This window comes from Scyliorhinus canicula, chromosome 1 (assembly GCF_902713615.1).
Source record: "Scyliorhinus canicula chromosome 1, sScyCan1.1, whole genome shotgun sequence".
In the NCBI taxonomy this organism is placed as follows: Eukaryota; Metazoa; Chordata; class Chondrichthyes; order Carcharhiniformes; family Scyliorhinidae; genus Scyliorhinus; species Scyliorhinus canicula.
The window spans coordinates 302,084,807-302,105,025 of NC_052146.1; the positions used below are offsets into that span (position 1 = coordinate 302,084,807).

The 20,219-nt window shown below is 44.8% G+C and overlaps 1 protein-coding gene across 2 annotated transcripts in view; it reads left to right on the forward strand.

Annotated features, from left to right (window-relative positions):
• The window catches only part of vta1 (vesicle (multivesicular body) trafficking 1), a 172,061-nt gene that overhangs the window by 61,145 nt on the left and 90,697 nt on the right, over window positions 1–20,219 (forward strand). For both annotated transcript variants that reach the window (XM_038816597.1, XM_038816588.1), the window contains exon 2: window positions 3,048–3,142. In XM_038816597.1, coding sequence (XP_038672525.1) covers window positions 3,048–3,142 — 95 coding nt within the window. The remainder of the gene's footprint in view (window positions 1–3,047; window positions 3,143–20,219) is intronic.

Genomic DNA, 20,219 nt, shown 5'->3' on the forward strand with positions numbered 1-20,219 from the left:
AGCCTACTCGTGACAATAAGCGATTTTCATTTCATTTCATTTCCAATGCAAGTATAACCTTGTTTAAAAACCTTTAATGTTCACATTGGACAGCAGTTGGCGTATTGGTTTAATGTCTGAATTGGCTTTAATGTTGAACTGGAGCTTTGACCTGGATTTTGTTTTCAGTCTCTAAAGTGGGGCGCAGAGGGGCATGCTACTAACTAGACCACTGCTGATTCACAATTTATCCCCGTGCCGCTAAAACAAACTCAAACATTTCAACCTCTCCTCTAGTTGATCTGACGTTAGAAAGTGGTTTGGGTGCGGCCCATGACTATAACTATTTATTAATGTTGAGGTATATTCTGCAGTGCTCCTCGCTCCAAAGCAGCAAGCTAAAGAGCAAATTTGAGGTGCAGCAGCCAGCTGTCAGAGCTAGAGTGATTGTCAGTTTATGCCTGAGGTGTTGATAAGGATATATTTGGCTTGTTTTTCCTATGCTTCCTGGACTGACTAGACATAAGTAGGAAAACTGAAACAGGAACTAGGAATTAGCTGTTTCTTTTCCACTGTCCACACGAGAGACACTGTATTTATTCAGAACCTGCAATACAAGCCAACATTGCACCAGCCAGTCACCTTACATATGATATTAGAAACACACCAGCATTGTTCAGGTAAGTGCAATTTAGTTTTGGTGAACACCTCTTTCAGCTCTCAGTATGGACAGTGGCAACTATTATTCTTGTCATTACATAAGACCATAAGACAGAGGAGCAGAATTAGGCCACTAGGCCCATCGAGTCTGCACCGCCATTCAATCATTGCTGATATTTTTCTCATCCCCATTCTATCACCATCTCCCCATAACCCCTGATCCCCATGGTGCCAGTTGCACTGATATTAACTATTGTCATCTTGGGGTTGTTCAGAATAAATAACTAGCTGGTAGTTTCTGTGACATTTTGGCCAATAAATACGGCAACACAGTCATTTTGTTATGTGGTGAATCTTTGCGCTCAGCAGGGTAGAAGGATGTTACTGCTGCAACTCCCTCCCCCACAGAGTTCTCCAAGTTGAGGATGGACGGGATGGTGTAAATACATGGCGATATTCTATCGACTCTCTTCCACCTGATGATGGATTTAGTACCGTTCTGCCCCGTTCTTCAATGATTGATGGTTAACAACGGGAACTTTGATCGTTATAACAACTTTAACATAGTAAAACACCCCAGCGCACTTCCCAGTAGTATTATCCAAAAAAAAATCAACATGGAGACATAAGGACAGTTGATAGGAGGACAGGTGGCCAGAAGCTTTCCCAAAGGGGTTGGTTTCAAGATATGTCTGAAAGGAAGGGAGAGAGGCAAAAAGGTTTAGGAAGGGAATTCCAGAGTTTGGGGCCCATGCAGCTGAAGGCATGGTCACCAGTGGTGGTATAAATGTCCTAGAGATGTCCAATGTTGATCTGTACTACAAATTTGATGTTCAGAACATATTGTAGAGTAAATAATAGTCATGAGGGAGTGGCGAAAATTTGCCACTGTGGATCGCTGGTGAAGTTTAGGGATTTTGAAAAGCAGGGAGAACTGGGAGGCGATAACAGCAACGATCGCTCAAAACAAGTGTAATGCAGAAATTAAATGAAAAATGAAATGAAAATCTTATTGTCACAAGTCGGTGTCAAATGATACTGTGAAAAGCCCCTAGTCGCCACATTCAGGCGCCTGTTCGGGGAGGCTGGTACGGGAATTGAACCGTGCTGCTGGCCTGTCTTGGTCTGCTTTAAACCCAGCTATGTAGCCCTGTGCTAAATCAGCCCCATGTCTCAGTTGGTAGTATACTTTCCTCTGACTCATATATTTTGGAGTTTGAGTCTCGTGGGATCTTAAACTATAATCCAGGCTGACATTTCAGTGCTGAATTGTTGCAGCTGGGAGAAGAAATTCCTCCTCATCTCTGTCCTACACACCCTTTGCCAAAGGTATTGAGAGGTGGAAGTCATGTGACAGGATCCTCTAGCTTGTGTAACCAGTGATATTGCCTTGCTATACTGAAAAGAAAACAGTCTGCTATTTTAACATCTCCAAGAAGCAGCACAGAAAAGGGGCTATGCCCAGATTGAATACCTGACCCCCATCTACACTTCCGACTGTACAATCACCTACAAGACTGATTCATCTCTGTATGCTATTTCATCATGTGAAGTCTACTGGAAAAGTGAATTATAGAGCATTGGTTTTCAACCTGTCAATCTCCTTGAACGAATACCGCAGTGGACTTTGATTCTGAACTCGCATGGAACAATTCTTTTCTCTGTTATATTGGCCCTGTAAATCTTTTTTCTATCCTTTTAACTGATGTGTGCACAAGAGGCTACATGGTGACCCGCCTTCTGCATTTGAGTGTGTGCAAATAAATGAACCCTTTTCATTCTATCCTTTGAGTTCATCCTACCCCGAATTATTAATAGAAAATTAGGTCACACCTGAACTGAGGAAATACACTACTCTTTATGAAGGATGAAGCAACAAACCCTTTCTGTTTATGGACTGTTAGCAAAAGGTGAAATTATGGCTGTTAAAATTAACCCCCTTCCTGTCCTACACGATCGATCTATCTAACTATTCTACTCGAACACGGTCAGTGTAAATGTGCCTGCTCTGTTCTCCCCTCTGCTGCAACTCTCCTCTACCTGGCCATATGGCTTTCACATGTTAACCTCCTTCCTCTTGATATTGCTTCCAGATCAAGGGTCACCAGGTCACATGGACCAGTATTTCTAATCATTCAAAAAAATTGTAATTGATCCCATTACAATTGATGCAAACTCTTGAAAGTCCCTTTCACACATTCTTGAAACCAATTGCAAATTCCACAGACATTTTAACGAAATACTAAATTTCCTTATTGCAATGCTTCTGGGACAAAAGGTATACATTATTGTATTTGCTCCTCATGTCCATAAAAGATTATTGTTCCTGAGACGTTATCTGTTTGTCGAATCTTCTGGGTTTTTCATTTGTATTTTTCTGTTAGCTTACCACCTTTTTATGTGTGCAGGTCGTCTGTATGCTATGCAGTCTGGAATGAAAATTGATAGTAAAACACCAGAATGCCGCAAGTTCTTGGTGAAACTAATGGATCAACTAGAGATTGTAAGTGTCAATTTCAAACTTATTCTTAGACTAGCTAATATCGTGTCAGAGGACACCCGTGGGCATTTGGATCATGTGATACAAGTATAAATACATTCTATTTTAAAGTTTGCATCCAGTACTTCACATCACAAAGCAATCATGGGGCAAATCAAGACCTAAAACACTTATGCTTCAAGTGGCACCTTTCTCAATAGTGCTGATGGGGACTGTGATGGAGGGAATTGCAGGGCCTTCCGAGTTGAATTGGTCAATTGGCCTTCCTCATCCTTTATGGAGTTATGTAAAGAACAGTGGGAGAAAGAAGCAGCAGCCAACAAATCTGTGGTTCAATGTTCTCCATAATCACAGTGTCACTTACGTGATCCCTTTTGGTTTGCAATGACCTTCAAACAGTCTTGGAAAATGTGTGATTAGCGGATCTTGAACATTAAATGAACTGTGATTTTTGTCTATGACTGCTCTGTTGGCCTGTTTTTGTTTATCTCTTTGAATCTATTGACAGAGTCTTAGTGGAAAATGCATGTTTACCATTTTTATAACAATAGGGCAATGGCGGAGTAGGAATATGGCACTCCTGTTGCTGCCATGTTGTAATAGGGGATGCAAACCTCCTGGTTCTAACAGCAACCTTTCTATTGCCTAATAACATCAGATCCACAGTGAATGCAAGAGTGCTTCCTCCTGTTCCTCCTGAAGTCCCAGCAGAGACCAATTAGCAAAACAAAACTGGACATAAATGTTACCATATCTCCACTTCAGCACCATTGTGAGGTGCCTTTGGTTATGATGTATGCCATTCCACAGTGTTAAAAGGTATTGTTCAGTTTGTTTCCAGCCTGTTCTTGAGAGTTTGTTAATGGAGCTCTGCCTCTTACCAAGCATTTGTCCATGTTTTACTGCACAATTAATGTTTTGAGCTCCCTGCAGGTGGTAAATGTCCTTTGTAGAACTGTGTAGAGGACCTGAGCACCGAGCGTTATCACAATTGGGCTCTGGACAAGTCACACAAAGTGTAAGGAGTATAAATGACTAATACATGTTTACTGTAATGTAAAACTGAGAGTTATAAATCATTTAGTGATTTGTGATCTATGGGGATTGACCTTCGAGGCTTTAATACAGATCTGAATATTCAAACCCTAACTTTTGTAAAAACTTTCATTTGTGCTGGTTCATATTTTGAACTTGGGTGGTAATCTGAAATGCTTATGACCTAAAGATGAACTATTTGGTTTAATTTGAAAATGTACACAAGACATTTTGATTCTTTCCTGGGAACCACAGCAAATGCCTCTGTCCCAATTAGAACTTTTGCATTGCAGAAAATATATAACAAACTAACTTTTGGAATTTTCCAGAATTTGCTTTTGTGCATCTCTAGACTATTGTGCTTTTAAGCCCAATATTGTATGACATTTTCAAATGGCTATACAACATGGAACTCCGCGATAAAATTTGTCTGGGCTGAGAAATAGCAGATTAACATTTGAAGTGCAGAGAAATTAGAACAAAATTGTAACTGTAAACTCAGTACAGAAGTGATGTCAGTTGGCACCATCACACATTGTTATTGAATGTGATCACGATGCCTCTTCCAGATACCATTCCATAAGAGGCTATTGACAACCATGAACCTCCATTGGATTGGTCCATGATTAAGCTTGGCAAAGTACTGCAGCGGTTTGCTGTTGCCTTAGAAACATGAAAATGTTATGGTGCAGAAAGAGGCCATTCAGGACATCGTGTCTGCCAAAGTTCCAAGGAAAATCCCAGCCTGTCCAATCTTTCCTTGTACCTGCAATTTTCAAACCCTGGCAACATTTTTGTAAATCTCCTCTGCGCTCTCGCCAGAACAATTATGTCCTTCCTGTAACGTGGTGACCAGAACTGTGCACAAAATTCCAGCTGTGATCTAACCAGCATTTTATAAAGTTTCATCATTACATTCCTGTCTCTGTATGATATACCTCATCCAATAAAGGAAAACATTCTGGATGTTTTCTTTATAACCTTGTCTACCTGCCCCGCCACTTTCAGGGACCTGTGGACATGCACTCTAAGGTCTCTCACTTCCTCAACCCCTATCCTTTGCACCCTTTTTAAATGTTGGTACAATGCTCGCACATCTTCAATCCTCTGGCACCTTACCATTTCCAGTGAAGATGAGAACATCATCCACCAAGCATCCACTATTTCCACCCTGGCTTCCTTTAACTGCCAGAGATACATCACGGCATGCCTAATCAGAGCCATCACAGCCAAAGAATCCATCGCTGGGAGTTCATTGTATGATTGGTCACTTCTTATTGCCAGGAGAAAGTGAGTGCGGTAGAGAATAAACGTGATTTTATTTCTCCTGACCCTATTCACTGTTTCTGCCACCCCAAATGTGGTCAGAACAATAGTTTGGCAGCCCTTGACTTTCAGATACTTGCAATACAGTCAGGTTACCCTTCATTAGTCCATCAGCTTATCATTAAAATGAGAACGCCGTATCTTCATTAGTTGAACAAGTGCAGTGGTATCATGACGAGCTCAAACACAAAGAAAGCAGTTAATTTTCTCCATTCCCAAAGGAGATATACGTTCATAAGAAAACCTGTTTGTTTCTCCATATGTAATCCTTGCTTTCATTAATAAAGATCCTGGTTTACCTTCCCTCTCTATAACCCAGTGTTTAATTTTTCTGAAAAATTAACCTGTGGCCAGGAATTCCCAGAGTTGTGGTGAAATATCAGCAAGGATATTCATCAATTGTGGTTAACATTTTTTCCACCCTCGTAACTTGGTGCACACGTGTAGCCGGCTGTTCCTATAAATGATTGAGTGAGTTTAGGTAAAAGCCTTAAATTTCCAGGTAGAGTAAAGCAGCAACAGCCACCGCCAGTGAAAGGGATCATTCAGCGTCTTCACAAGAAATGTAGTGTTTTTTTTTAATTTCTGGTCTCCATCACTCAAAAAAAGGAATTCAGCCATAAAAAGAGAAACAAAGATAATTCTGTACCTCTACTGAACAGTGATTGGCTCCCAACCCATTTATATTGAGTTTTATTTTGTTAAAGGATCCTGTGGGGAGATCAGGCAAGTCCTTTATACGCAAGGGACAGGAACAAGAAAGATCACTGAAGTTGGTTAATAAAACTGGAATGTACACAATTTCTGTGCAGAGGGATATGGTGATAAGGTTGATAGGCGAGCAAAGTGAATTGAATAAAAGATGGACATTTTGGGACCAATAGCCTGTTCCTAAAAATTCTTCAATTCTCCTCCTGGTGTTTTTTGGCTACATGCATAAAACTCTGCTGCAATTGGAGCCATGTTTAACCAGTCACTGCTATACCAGAGCAGCCTAATGAAGATCCTGAATTTTAATAATCTTTATTAGTGTCACAAGTAGGCTTACGTTAACACTGGAATGATGTTACTGTGAAAATCCCCTCGCCATCACACTCTGGCGCCTGCTCGGGTACACTGAGGGAGAATCCAGAATGTCCTATTCACCTAACAGCACGACTTTTCGGGACTTGTGGGAGGAAACCGGAGCACCTGGTGGAAACCCACACAGACACGGGGAGAACGTGCAGATTCCACACAGTGACCCAAGCCAGGAAGCAAACCCAGGTCCCTGGTGCTGTGAAGCGACAGTGCTAACCACCTTTGGAGATTGTCTGCCAATTCATATCAGCTATATGCTGCAGCAGCGTGTTCAGGATTGTAGCTTGGGAATTAAAATGTGTCGTCTCCTCAAATCTCCACTCCATAGTGGATTTGGGTGCTCCAGAAAAAGTAATAATTCTAGTTGCCCTGAGAAAGTGGGTCTTCTCGCAACGCATTAGGTAGGGAATTGTAAGACTCTGCCTCAATGGTGATGAAGAAACAGCTATTTGCCCAAATCTGGTTTATCCATGACATTGCTGCACTTGGTCTTCTCAGCAGTTAAGGTACTGGCATCGCAATGTGCTGCTGAAGTAACAAAGTTGCTGCAGTCCTATAGATTGGACACACTGCTGTCATTGTGCTGTGGCAATGAAGAGTCAATATTTGGTCCAACAGATAGCCATTCATCAAAGTGCTCTTTTTGAATGGTGCCAAACTCCTTGAGTTATTTATTTAAATATTTAAGTTATATTTATTTCATTGAAAAACAATGAAAGGAAAGTGGAATGAAGCATTGACCATTTCATTTTTTTTTATAATTCTTATCTATATCACTTCCGCCACACATTTTCCCATAGCAAGGTGAGCTGAAACCACAACTCTCCATGCTAGCATCCCTGTGGAAAAGTCACCAACTTCTGAGTAGCATTTACTTATTCCCAATGAGATTGCAGTTCACAAGGCCTCGTCAACAGCTGCCCATTTTGCCCTGTTCCGTGGCAGTGTTTAGGTTTTGTTGGCCAGCCCCTGAACTTCAGACAGTGAATTTCAGATTGCCCACGATCCCGTGGTGCCATTTTCAGAAGAATCGATGCATTCAGCCCGGTGGCCGAGATCTTTCCCTCGCCAACACCTGAAACAGATTAAAAGCAAAATACTGCGAATGTGTGAAATCTGAAATAAAAACAGAAACTGAAAAAGTGTCATACGGCCTCGAAGCGTTACCTCTGCTTCTCTCTCCAGAGATGCTGCCAGACCTGCTGAGTTTACGCAGCATTTTCTGTTTTTATACCTGAAAGGGATTATCTGGTTATCTATCGCATGGCTATAGATTTGATGGAACCCATCAAATTGGCTGCTTGATTTCCGATATTACAACAGTAATGAAGTTTCAATTGTATTTGATGGTCTGACGTCAGGAAAGGTGCCATATAAATGCAAGTCTGCTTTTCGGTCATTTTAATTTTAGAATTTTTTTGGGGGGGATTTATGGATAATCTTTCCTGTTCCACATTTCCCTCCTCATCCCTCTCTAATTTGATGTTTGAATCATTATTTCTGATTCTCCTGTGCCTATATTTGATCTTAACTGGACAATAAACTATTTCATGCTTTAATTTTAAATAGGTTGGTCCTGTTATTTTCAATGTGGTGTCATATCATTTTAACTGACAATTGGTGCGACTAGCTGGGACAATATGGGTTTCTTTTTTGTGCACGTGCCGAATCCTGAGAGCAGACCGTGCCCTGCCTTGTTTGTACTCGTGGCATTGCCGCTCTTGATTTTCTCAGCAGTTAAGTTACAGGCAAAGGAAGGCGTTGCTGAAGTAGCATTGGCAAGTTGCTGCAGTGCACCCTGTAGACCGTACACACTGCTGTCACTGTGCTCTGGGGATGGAATAAGTCGACACTTAGCCCAACCAATAGCCATTCTTAGGAAAGGTGCTATATAAATGCAAGTGTGCCTTTCAATCTTTTCATTTTAGTTTGCCCCAAGCAATGTGAGCACAATGTTTTGTTTCCCACTGAAGGTATTCATATAATAATAACATAATAATAATCGTTTATTGTCGCAAGTAAGCTTCAATGAAGTCACTGTGAAAAGCCCCTAGTCTCCACATTCCGGCGCCTGTTCGGGGAGGCCGGTACGGGAATTGACGTGCAGCTGGTCTTGTTCTGCATTGCAAGCCAGCTATGTAGCCCACTGTGCTAAACCAGGCCCTGTGAGGGGGCTCCTAACTTGAGGTACCATGCTATGGCAATCCGAGAATCCTAAACAAGGCTGTTTAGCACAGGGCTAAATCGCTGGCTTTGAAAGCAGATCAAGCAGGCCAGCAGCACGGTTCGATTCCCGTATCAGCCTTCCCGAACAGGCGCCGGAATGCGGCGACTAGGGGCTTTTCACAGTAACTTCATTTGAAGCCTACTCGTGACAATAAGTGATTTTCATTTCATTTCATTTAAACTTAATGCCAGCCTATGCAATTTGTCAATTTGGTGTCTGTTGTTTTGACCAAGAATAATACACAGGATCCGCCAACACTTCGGCTTATTGCTCTTGCACTCTGGAAGGAAAATCAATCAGGTTTTCCCATTTTGCATCTCTGTCCACTGACCATTGTCACCTATGCAAATTGGGCCAGCTCATGCTGCAATGTCCCCTGTGCTTAATTCGACTGCTGTTCTTCACTGTGCAGACTCACACATGAGGAAGTTTTGGTCTCCATATTAAAGGAACATTATACTGGAGACTGTACAGCAAAGGTTCACAAAATTGGTCCCTGGGTTGTGGGTTGTCCCATGATGAGAGGATTAGTTTAAATTGAACCACTATTCTCTGGAGTTGGAGGAATGAGAAATGACCTCTCTAAAACATAGCTGATTCTGGAAGGGATTGATTGGGTAGTTGTTGAGAGATTGTCCCCACTGGTCGAAGAATCTAAAACACGGGCCACACTCTCAGGATAAAGGGCTGTTCATGCCGGACTGAGAGGAGGAGAAATTACTTCACACAATGAGTTGTGAATCTTTGGAATTCTCTACCTCAGAGGATTGTGGATCACACATCATTTAATACAGGGATAGACAGGCGTTGTGGTGTTTTGGGGCATTAACAGATATGGGTAACCAGTAAGAAAGTGGAGTTGAAGCTCAGGATAGTATTGGCTGGTGGAGCAGGCTCAATGGGCCATCTGATCTTCTATTTTTTGAAGGAATGACCACTTGGCAAAGACGGTGAGTCAGTGTGCTAGTGGGTAAAATGAAGCAAAATAAGAACACCACCATCTTGCCCACTTTATAGGAACCTATCATAGACTAGAGGGTCAATGCAGATTCAATGGGCCGAATGACCACCTTCTACACTGTAGGTATTCTATGATTCTATCTGTCAAATGTAAAAACTTCCCCTTGATGTTCATATATGCATTCCAGCAAAACGATTGCAACTTGCTAATTTGGAGTGAAAATCTTTGTGGATTCCTTCTCACCTATCCCAAAGCACCTCACCAACCCTCAATGCTAAGTACAACTATTGCACTCATACCCTCTTCCTGGTTAAGAACTGGAAGCATGCTCCAGAACGGTCCTTAAACCAGGGTTCACCTCGTCTGCATGCCTCAGCAGCACACCAGCTGGTGTGGTTAATTAATGGCGAGCGTGCGGCCTCATCAGTAGATATTTTGAGTGATCCTTTATCGACTATCTAAACAAGAAGTGCACCTGTGACGAATTGGAATTCTGGTGCCCGCAAATGAACAGGCTGCTGAAAGTTCAAATAGTGATTATCTAGTATGAGCTGTCAATGGGTATAATAAAATGGAAATATTTTCAAAGCTGTTGGTGCACATTCTTGGAGGTTTTAGTACTCCAGACATCTGAACCACTTGCTGCCAGGGAGAAAATAATCTTGGCATTCAAGCAGAAAGAAAATTGAAAAGATAGCTGCATTGATATCTAGGTCTTCCTCCTCTGCGGCAACCCATCCAAACAGGTTAGTATTATTAAACTAGATTCAGAGCATTCGGTTTCAAATGCTAAAAAATGAGAGGGTGAATGTTTCTGCCCAATACATCTTGAGTTTGGAGAAAGTAGATTCAAAAATGGTGAATGAGATTTTTAAATTTTTTTTTTTTTGCAGTGTCAAATTGCTCATCACAATAGGAGACCTGTCATGTCAGTTGTCCTTGAATCTTTCCTGGTGAGGTTTCATTAAATACAGTTATAACTGTGACTGAGAACAGACTAGGGTGTATATTTCGAGCCACTCGATCCCAGGAAAACCCTCAGCTGGCTGGATTTATGCATTTACTTAAAATCAGTCATCTTCGATTTTTCAATATAAAATATAGCATTTCTTCAAACATAAAGTGCGCCTTAGACTATACTCTCAGATCAACATGCTCCTTCAATTGTTTGCATAATTTTTCTGATGGAAAACACTGGTTTGGTCTCAACTAGAGTATTGCGCCCAGTTCTGGGCACCATACTTTAGAAAGGATATTAAGGTATTAGAGAATGTGCAGAAAGGGGGACTTCCGGTGGTGTCATGTAAGTGGAGGTCGCATGTTAGTTGGTTCCTGCTCGAGCCTCTGGTTTTTGGACTTTTATGTCTGACTTCTATGGTTTCAGAGACAGTTTGTGGATGAGTTAGTGTGGGAAGGCATAAGGAAGACGAGAAATGGCGAAGACCCAGAAGAGGAATGCTGGAAAGAAGGTGGCAAGCGAATATCCATCCTCGAGTGAGGCTGAGAGTCCTGGTCGACGGGTGGGGCCACTCACCACATGGTGAAAACTCTGACTGAGGTGATGTTGGTGGAGTTTACATAGGCTGCTTGCCAAGCATATGGAGGTTCTTTGGAGGGAGATGATGACTGCAATCAAAGAATGGGTAGAGGAGGTGATTGCCCAGGAAAGGAGGCCGTGATGAAGATGACATTCGAGGTGCGGGAGCAAGGAGAGAAGTTGAAGGGGGTGGAGCAGACTTTGTCGCAGCAACGTCACCAGTTCATCTCAATGGGTGAGCAGCTGCGGAAGATGGCAAAGGGCAACAAAAGGCTCAGAGCCACGGTGAAGGACTTGGAGAACCGGTCAAGGAGGTAAAATCTGTGAATTGTGGGCCTGCCTGAGGGGATGGAGGACCCGAGTACTTTGCAAAGATGTTTGCTGACTTGATGGGAGAGGGGGAAGAATTCTCCCATTATGAGTTGGACAGGGCACATTGGTTGCTCAGACCAAAGCCTTCGGCAAATGAGCCACCAAGGGCGTTATAGTCTGCTTTCACAGTGACCACGTGAAAGAGAATGTTCTGTGCTGGGCGAAGCAGAGACGAGATGTGAAGTGGGAAGGTGTTGGTATACGAATATATCAAGACCTGACAGCTGGCGAAAACGCGGGCGGCCTTTGGACGGGTGAAGGTAGCATTGTAAGTCAGAGGAGTGGAATTTTGAGCGGTCTACCCTGTGAAGCTGAGAGTGATTTACAATTCGAGGGATTTTTATTTTGAGACGTTGGAGGCGGCGGAGGCGTTATTAAGGCTGAAGGACTGAGATGAGAGTTGGGATTTGGACTTGGTTGTTGGGTACTGAGAGGGTGTTTTTCTGTTGGAGGGTTTTCTATTTGATTAGGGTTTTGTTTCTCTGTTTCTTGAATGGAAGGGTTTGTTTGTATGCGTTTTCATTTTCTCTTTTACTAGTGGGTGTGGTTCTGTATTGTCCCTTGGTTTAAGGGAGGTGGGTTTTTGGGGCACGTGAGGCCGATTACTGCGGAGGGGGAGGAGAGGAGGAGTCTCTGGCAGGGGTCACCGCACTAGCAAGTGAGGTTGGCTAGTGAACGGGACTGTGGTGGGTGGAGAAGCCACGTTCCTTGGAGCCTGATTGAGTCGGTTTCGATGGAATTGAGAGGTGTGAATGGTGGGGGGAGGGGATGGATATTGGGTGAGGTGGTTTGCAAATTGAGTGGCTCTGGCAAGCATATATGACCCCAATTGGGATGATGCAGGGTTCGTAAAGAGAGCATTGGGTGCCATCCCGGATCTGAATACCCATGAGATGATGGGGGGGGGTGTCGGGATTGGAACATAGTGTTGGAATCGAAGGTGCCAGTTCCAAGCCACGCTCGCTCACCCAGTTGCGCGCGGGGGGCTGGAGGCATTGGCTGGTCTCATGAGGGAGATGGGGGGTAGTGGACCCGTGGATCTTTACACCCAAGGGAACGGGGGGTATTGGTTTTTCTCACCGGCTCACAAGGTGTTTTCGATGATTGACTTTTTTGTGGTGGGAAAGGCACTGTTGGCAGGAGGTAAGAGTACTCGGCACTGTGATCTTGGATCACGTTCCGCACTAGTTGGATGTATTTTTGGAGAAGGGAGTAGCCCAGAGGCTGCAGTGGAGGATGGACGTAGGGTTGCTGGAGGACCGTAGCTTCTGTGACAAGATCGGGAAGGTGATTGAGAAGTATGTGGAGTTTAATTGTATGGGGGAGGTATCACGGTCGGAGGTCTGGGATGCTCTGAAGGTGGTGGTGAGGGGGGAGGTGATCTTCTTTAAGGCTAAGGTGGACAATGAAGAGAGGGAGGAACGGCAACGACTGATAAAAGAGATTTTGGAGGTGGATGGTAGGTACGCAGGGGACCCGGATCCCTGTCTCCTGGCAAAGAGAAAGGAGTTGCAGGTGAGGTTTAACCTATTGTCCATGGGGAAAGTGTGCATCAGTTGAGAGGAGTGAAGGGGGCTGTCTGAGTACGGGGAGAAGGCACGGCATATGTTGGCAGGTTGGCTCCAGAGGGAGACCGTGGTGAGGGAGATTGTTCAGGTGCAGGATAAGACTGGGGAGTTGGTGGTGGCTCCAGAACAGAATAAGGTGTTCAAGGAGTTCTATGGGGACCTGTATACGTCAGAGCCACTGGAGAAGGAGCGGGAGATGAGGGAGATTCTGGGTGGGCTAGCGTGTCCAAGGTTGGGGAGGCAGAGATGCCAGGGGAGGAGGAGGTGAAGGTGGCAATTGGGAGGATGCAGGCAGGGAAGGTGACGGGGCCCAATGGGTTTTTGGTCGAATTTTATAAAAGATTTAAGGATAGACTGGCACTTTTGATGGTGGGAATGTTTGACGACCCGATAGTTAGGGGTGTCTTGCAGCAAACAATGGGGCAGACCTCCATCTCGCTGTTGCGAGTGTGGGTCGTATAGGCCCATATCTCTGCTGAATGTAGATGCCAAGAAACTGGCAAAGATGTTGACGTTAAGATTGGAAGGGTGTCTCCCAAAGGTTCCATTTCAAAGAGACAGTGATGGTAAGGCTCAATCTTTGTGAAATCTGATCCAACTTTCTAGGATATTTCATTGCCTATGTTTTGTTCTGATGTTTCAACACCTTACTGAACTGAGGGATAATATAACACTGATGACAGGCTGGAAGAGTCTGTGCCAAGTATGATTTTTATTATTTCCAGGGTCTAAATGTCTATCCTCAGTGAATAGAGTTTTCCTGAATTCCTGACGGTTATGATTGGGCATCAGTCCAAAAAAGGTGACTTTTTTCTATTTTCTATTTGTACAGACCACAGAGTTTGGCTGGTCGTTGTTCCTTCATTGAACTGGAACATAAAAACCCCTGGGATCTGTACTGCCCTGTTTTGTGCTCTTAACCCTCGACAGGACCTGGTAGGGAGAGGGTGTTCGCCATACAGCTAGTATTCTCAATGCAGGATTACTGATACCTGGCAATAAGTTTATCATAGAATTTACAGTGCAGAAGGAGGCCATTCAGCCCATCGAGTCTGCACCGGCTCTTGGAAAGAACACCCTACCCAAGCCCACACCTCCACCCTATCCCTATAACCCAGTTACCCCACCCTACACTAAAGGCAATTTTGGACATTAAGGACAATTTAGCTTGGCCAATCCATCTAACCTGCACATGTCTACATTTAGAGCAACAAAGTATCACTGGTTGGCGTTTATCATAGAATTTATAGTTGCGAAGCCATAATTCAGAGGCTTGATGTCCTTAACCCTGTGAATGAAGCTCTAGTTATTCATGCTCGTGTTCACCCAAATGTTGAATTATTACATTAAACTTGCAGTCAGATGTCAAACATTTTAGATTCTTCTTGAGACTTTTTTTTATGATGGGTGCCCCTGAAGACATCTCTTCTAAGTAATTTAGGCACCATTTTAAATTGAACATTTTCCTCATTGTCGACCTGACCAGAGGAAATAGCCCCTCCATCTATTCACACTGCAATAATCCTGCATGATTTAAAAAAAAAACTCTGATTAAATTTCCAGCAGCAAATGACGGGTGTCAGCAGTTTACGAACATAGATACAAATGTACAAATTAGTAGCAGGATTAGGCCATTCAGCCCCTCAAGCCTGCTCTTCCATTCAATAAGGTTATCGCAGATCTGATTGTAGCCACAACTCCATTCTGCCTACTCCCCAATAACCTTTGAGCCCCTTGTTGGTCAAGAAGCTATCTACCTCTGCCTTAAAATTATTCAATGATCTTGCTTCCACTGCTCTCCAGGGAACAGAGTACCAAAGACCCACGACCTATAAAGAAATAAATTCTTTTCATCTCTGTCTTCAATGGGAAAGCCCTTCTTTTAAAACTGTGTCCTCTAGTTTCTCCCACAAGAACATCCCTCAGCATCCACTCTTGTCAAGTTCCCTCAGGATCTAATATGTTTCAATAAGATCACTTCTCATTCTTAGAAACTTCAATGGATACAGGCCCAGCCTGTCCAACCTTACCTCGTAAGATAACCCCTCATCCCAGGAATCAGCCAAGTGAACCTTCTCTGAACTGCTAATGCATTTATATCCTTCATTAAATTAGGATAATAAAACAGAACACACTGCACCAGATGTAGTCTCACCAACATACTGTACCAATGCAACAAAGCATCACTACTTTTCTATTCCATTCCCCTTCCAATAAGTTACAACATTCCATTTGCCTTCCTAATTACTTGCTGTGCCTACCTCTTTACTTTTAAATTTAGAGTTCCCAATTATTCCTTTTCCAATTAAGGGGCAATTTAGCGTGGCCAATCCACCTAACCCGCACATCTTTGGGTTGTGGGGGTGAAATCCACGCAGACACGGGGAAAATGTGCAAACTCCACACGGACAATGACCCAGGGCCGGGATTCGAACCCAGGTCCTCAGCGCCATAGGCAGCAATGCTAACCACTGTGCCATGTGCCGTACTGTGCCTACCTCTTGATTCACACCCAAGGAGATCCGGATCCAACCTTACCTCAAGAGTTCTTCAATCTCCATTTAATTAATGTTGTTTTTATGTTCTTCCTCCCAGAGTAGACAAGTTCACATTTTTCCACATTATGCTCCATCTGCCAAATTTTTGTCCACTCCTTAACCTATCTATGTGCCTTTGGGAGGGATTTTCCAACCAAGGCAGCCCATTGGCTGGCTATGTTCCAGCCATTGTCAACGGGATTTCCTGTTGAATGCACAGCCTGTGGAGGGGTAACCCGCAGCGGAGGTGCACTGATGGTGGGACCTGTCGATCCCACCAGTGTGAACAGCAGGAATGTTCCAGCTCTTATATCCTCTTCACAACTTACTTTCCTCCCTATATTTGTGTCATTGGCAAATTTAGCAACCATACATTTGGTCCCTTCATAACTTGTATAGAGTTGAGGCCCCAGCATTGATCCCTGTGGCACTCCACTCATCACACTTTGCCAACCCAAAATGATCCACTCATGCTTACTTCCAGTTTTCTACTAAATAACCGCTCCTCAATCTAGGTTAATGGGAAATGTCTTCTGGAAATCTAAATTCAGCAAATCCACATGTTCTCCTTTATCCACGTTGCTGTTTAGTTCCTCAAAGAACTCAAGTAAATTAGTCAATCATGGTTTCCCTTTCACAAAGCCATGTTGACTGCCAAATTGCACTGAGATTTTTGAAGTGCCCCGCCACAACCTTGGTAATGATAGATTGCAGCAATTTCCATGTGGCAGATGTTAAACTAACTGGCCTGTTGTTTCCTGCTTCCTGTCGCCTTCCTTTCTTGAATAGAGGAGTCACATTTGCTTTTCCGATCTGATGGGACCGTTCCAGAATCTAGGAAATTTTGGCAAATTCAAAGCAATGCATCTACTATCTCAGCAACCACTTTTATGTCTAGATAATGAAGCCAATCAGGGCCTAGGGCCTTGTCAGCTTTTTATTTTAATGATTTTCTTTGTACCCTTTCCCTGGTGATCGTAATTATCTTTCCTCCCTTTCATCTCCTGGTTCACAATTATTTCTGGGATGTTATTTGTATCCTTTACATTAAAGAAAGATGCACAATATCTGTTAAATTCATCCACCATTTCCTTATTTTCCAGTATTAATTCCCCATTCTCTCTCTCTCTGCCGGACGAAAACTCACTTTACTTACACTTTTCCTTTATAAATACTTGTAGAAATTTTTACTATGAGCGTGATCCGACGGGAAAAGCACGAAGTGCAGTAGCGCGCCTGACTTGCCGGGTCTTCCCAACGGCCGACCTGGCGAGACTGCAACCGGTATCTAACTTCAATTAGGGCTGGAAATGGTCCCCCACGGTCTTCGCAGATGTCAGCGACACTCCAGCGAGTGCATAACCGATTGGAGGAGTCCCAAAGCCTAAGGGTGCTGAAGGTGGCACCAGCACTGCGCGGCACAGAGGCCAACACTGCTAGGGTGGCAACCGCAGTGGAAAATCTGGAGCACGGTTTCTGCGCCGCGAGTGATGGTGTCCAAGGCGCGGCTCAGTCAGTAACGGCCATGGCCGAGGGCCTCAACATTGTGTCCCAGTCGCTGGGGGACGTGTCCCAGATCCGGGTGGACTTTGTTGAGGCGCCATGGAGCATGTCCCGGGTGCAGGTGGCCATTGCCTTGGCACTGCAGAGCATGTCCCAGTCAGTGAGGACCATAATGAGATTGCTGGCACCATGGTGCAGAAAATGTGGAAGTGGCAGGGCCGGATGACACGGGAGCCTCTGGAGCTCACTCCAGCTGCTCCTCCATTCCATGGAGACCCCCAGGGGCCTATGGGCACCATCCAGGAGGAGGGAACACTGTCACCCAAAAGCTCTCCAACTTCTCACGGCCAGAGAACATGTGAACAAAATTCGCCCACCTTAACCGCACTTCTCACACGCATCTACCACCCCCTGAATTAACCCACTCATCCTCAACGAGTCATGTGTACCCTGTGCGCCACCTTGAGCTGAATCAAACTCATCCTTGCACAGGAGGAGGTTGCATTCACCTGCCGCATCACCTCACACCATAGCCTCAACCTGTTCCGCTGCCCAGCTCCTCATCCCATTTACTATTGATCCTCACTACCTGTGCCCCGCCCTTCTTCCCCAAACACCCGTATGTATCTCCAATCCTGCCCTCCCCAGTCATCAGGAAGCAGCATTTGCTCCAACAGTGTGTACTCCGGTAGCTTGGGGAATGTCCGCCGCTCCTTTCAAGCAAAATCCCGCACGTTCATATACCTAAGGTCACTGCCCGTCGGCAGCTCAAACCTCTCTGCCGCTCATCCAATCCCACAAACTTCCCCTTCCAAGAACATGTCCCTAACCAGCTCCAGACCCGCCTCCCTCCCCTTCCCATATATCCGTCCATCTCCCGCGGCTTATTAATAATCTTTATTATTGTCACAAGTAAGCTTACATTACCACCGCAATGAAGTTATTGTGAAAAGCCCCTAGTCGCCACATTCCAGCGCCTGTTCGGGTACACAGAGGGAGAATTCAGAATGTCCAATTCACCTAACAGCACGTCTTTCGGGACTTGTGAGAGGAAACCGGAGCACCCGAAGGAAACCTACGCAGACACGGGGCGAACGCGCAGACTTCGCGCAGACAGTGACGTTCATAGTCCAGTAATAAGACAACAGGTTCGTGAGCGCCAACCCCTTTTCTGCCTCTGCTTCTGCAGCAGAGCCTTTTTCACCCTCGGTACCTTCCCTGCCCATATAAACTCCGAGATCAGTATATCCACCTCTGGGAAAGGCCTTAGGGAGAAAGATTGGGAGGGTTTGAAAAGTAAACAGGAGCCTTGGAAGCAGATTCTTCTTTATCACCTGCAGCCTCCCTGCCTGCCAATGTAAAGTGCAAAGTGTCCTACCTTTTAATATTCCCCTTAACCTCCTCCACTAACGCTGTCAAATTTCACCTGTGGCCCACTCACACTTCTGAATCCCCAAATACCTAAAACCTGTCTCTAGGTACCTTAAAGGGTAGTGTCCCCAAATTGGCCCCCCGCCCTGCCGGGTTCACCTGCAACACCTCGCTCTTCCCTACATTCAGCTTATACCAAGAGAAGGCCCAAACCTCTCCAATAGGCCTATGATTATGCCCATACTCTCCAGCTGGTCAGACAGAAGCAACAACAGGTCATTTGTATACAGTGGCACCTGGTGCTCTCTGCCCTCACCCCCTCTCAATCCCTCGACACTCAGACCCCTGAGGCATCACCAAGAGCTCAATTACCAGTGCGAATAACAGTGGCGACAGCGGGCACCCCTGCCTCGTTGCCCTGTATAACTCACACTCTGAACTTATCTAGTTCTACGCATGCTTGCCACCGGGATGCATACAAAAGACGCATCCACACCACAAACTTCAGCCCAAACCCAAGCTTACCCAGAATTTCCAACAAGTACCTCCACTCTACCCTGTCAAAGGCCTTCTCTTTATCGATAGATACAATAACTTCCAGTGACTGCTCCCCTGACGGAGTCATAACTACATTCAACAACCAATGAGCAGCATGGTAGCACAAGTTGATAGCACTGTGGCTTCACAGCTCCAGGGTCTCGGGTTCGATTCCCCGCTGGGTCACTGTCTGTGCGAAGTCTGCACGTTCTCCCTGTGTCTGCGTGGATTTCCTCCGGGTGCTCCGGTTTCCTACCACAGGCCAAAGACGTGCAGGTTAGGTGGATAGGTCATGATTGTTAGTTAGTTAGTGGCCAAAAAGGTTAGGAGGGGTTATTGGGTTACGGGGATAGGGTGGAAGTGAGGGCTTAAGTGGGTTGGTGCAGACTCGATGGGCCAAATGGCCTCCTGCACTGGATGTTCTATGTAGCCTCTTATTGTTGCTGGAGAGCTGCCTTCCCTTCACAAAATCTGTTTGATCTTCAGAGACCACCTCTGGCACGCACCCTTCCATCCTACCCGCCAAAACCTTCACCAGTACTTTCATGTCCATATTGAACAACGAGATGGGCCTGTTTGACATACACTCAGATGGTCCTTCCTCTTCTTCGGGATCAATTTAATTGACGCCTATGACGATGTCGCTGGCAACGCCCTCTTCACTGTCTCACTGAACAAGTTAGGGGCCAACTCTGTCGCAAACAACTTATAAAACGCTGCCGGAAAGCTGTTCGACTTCGGGGCCTTCACCTCCCTCAGCCCAGTGGCTCCTCCATTGCCTGCCCTTCACTTCCTCCAACTCTGGGAACTCCAGCCTGTCTAGGAGTCATCCCATATCCCCCACTTCTCCACCCGGCTCAGCCTTATATAACTTTTCATAATACCCCCTGAACACCTCGTTTATCTTTTCCGGCTCCGACACCACCTTCCAATTATCCGTCCGCAACCTTAGAATTTCCCATAAACACCCCTGCCGCTGCAATTGATGGGCCAGCATATGGTTCGCCCTCTCTCCACACTCATACT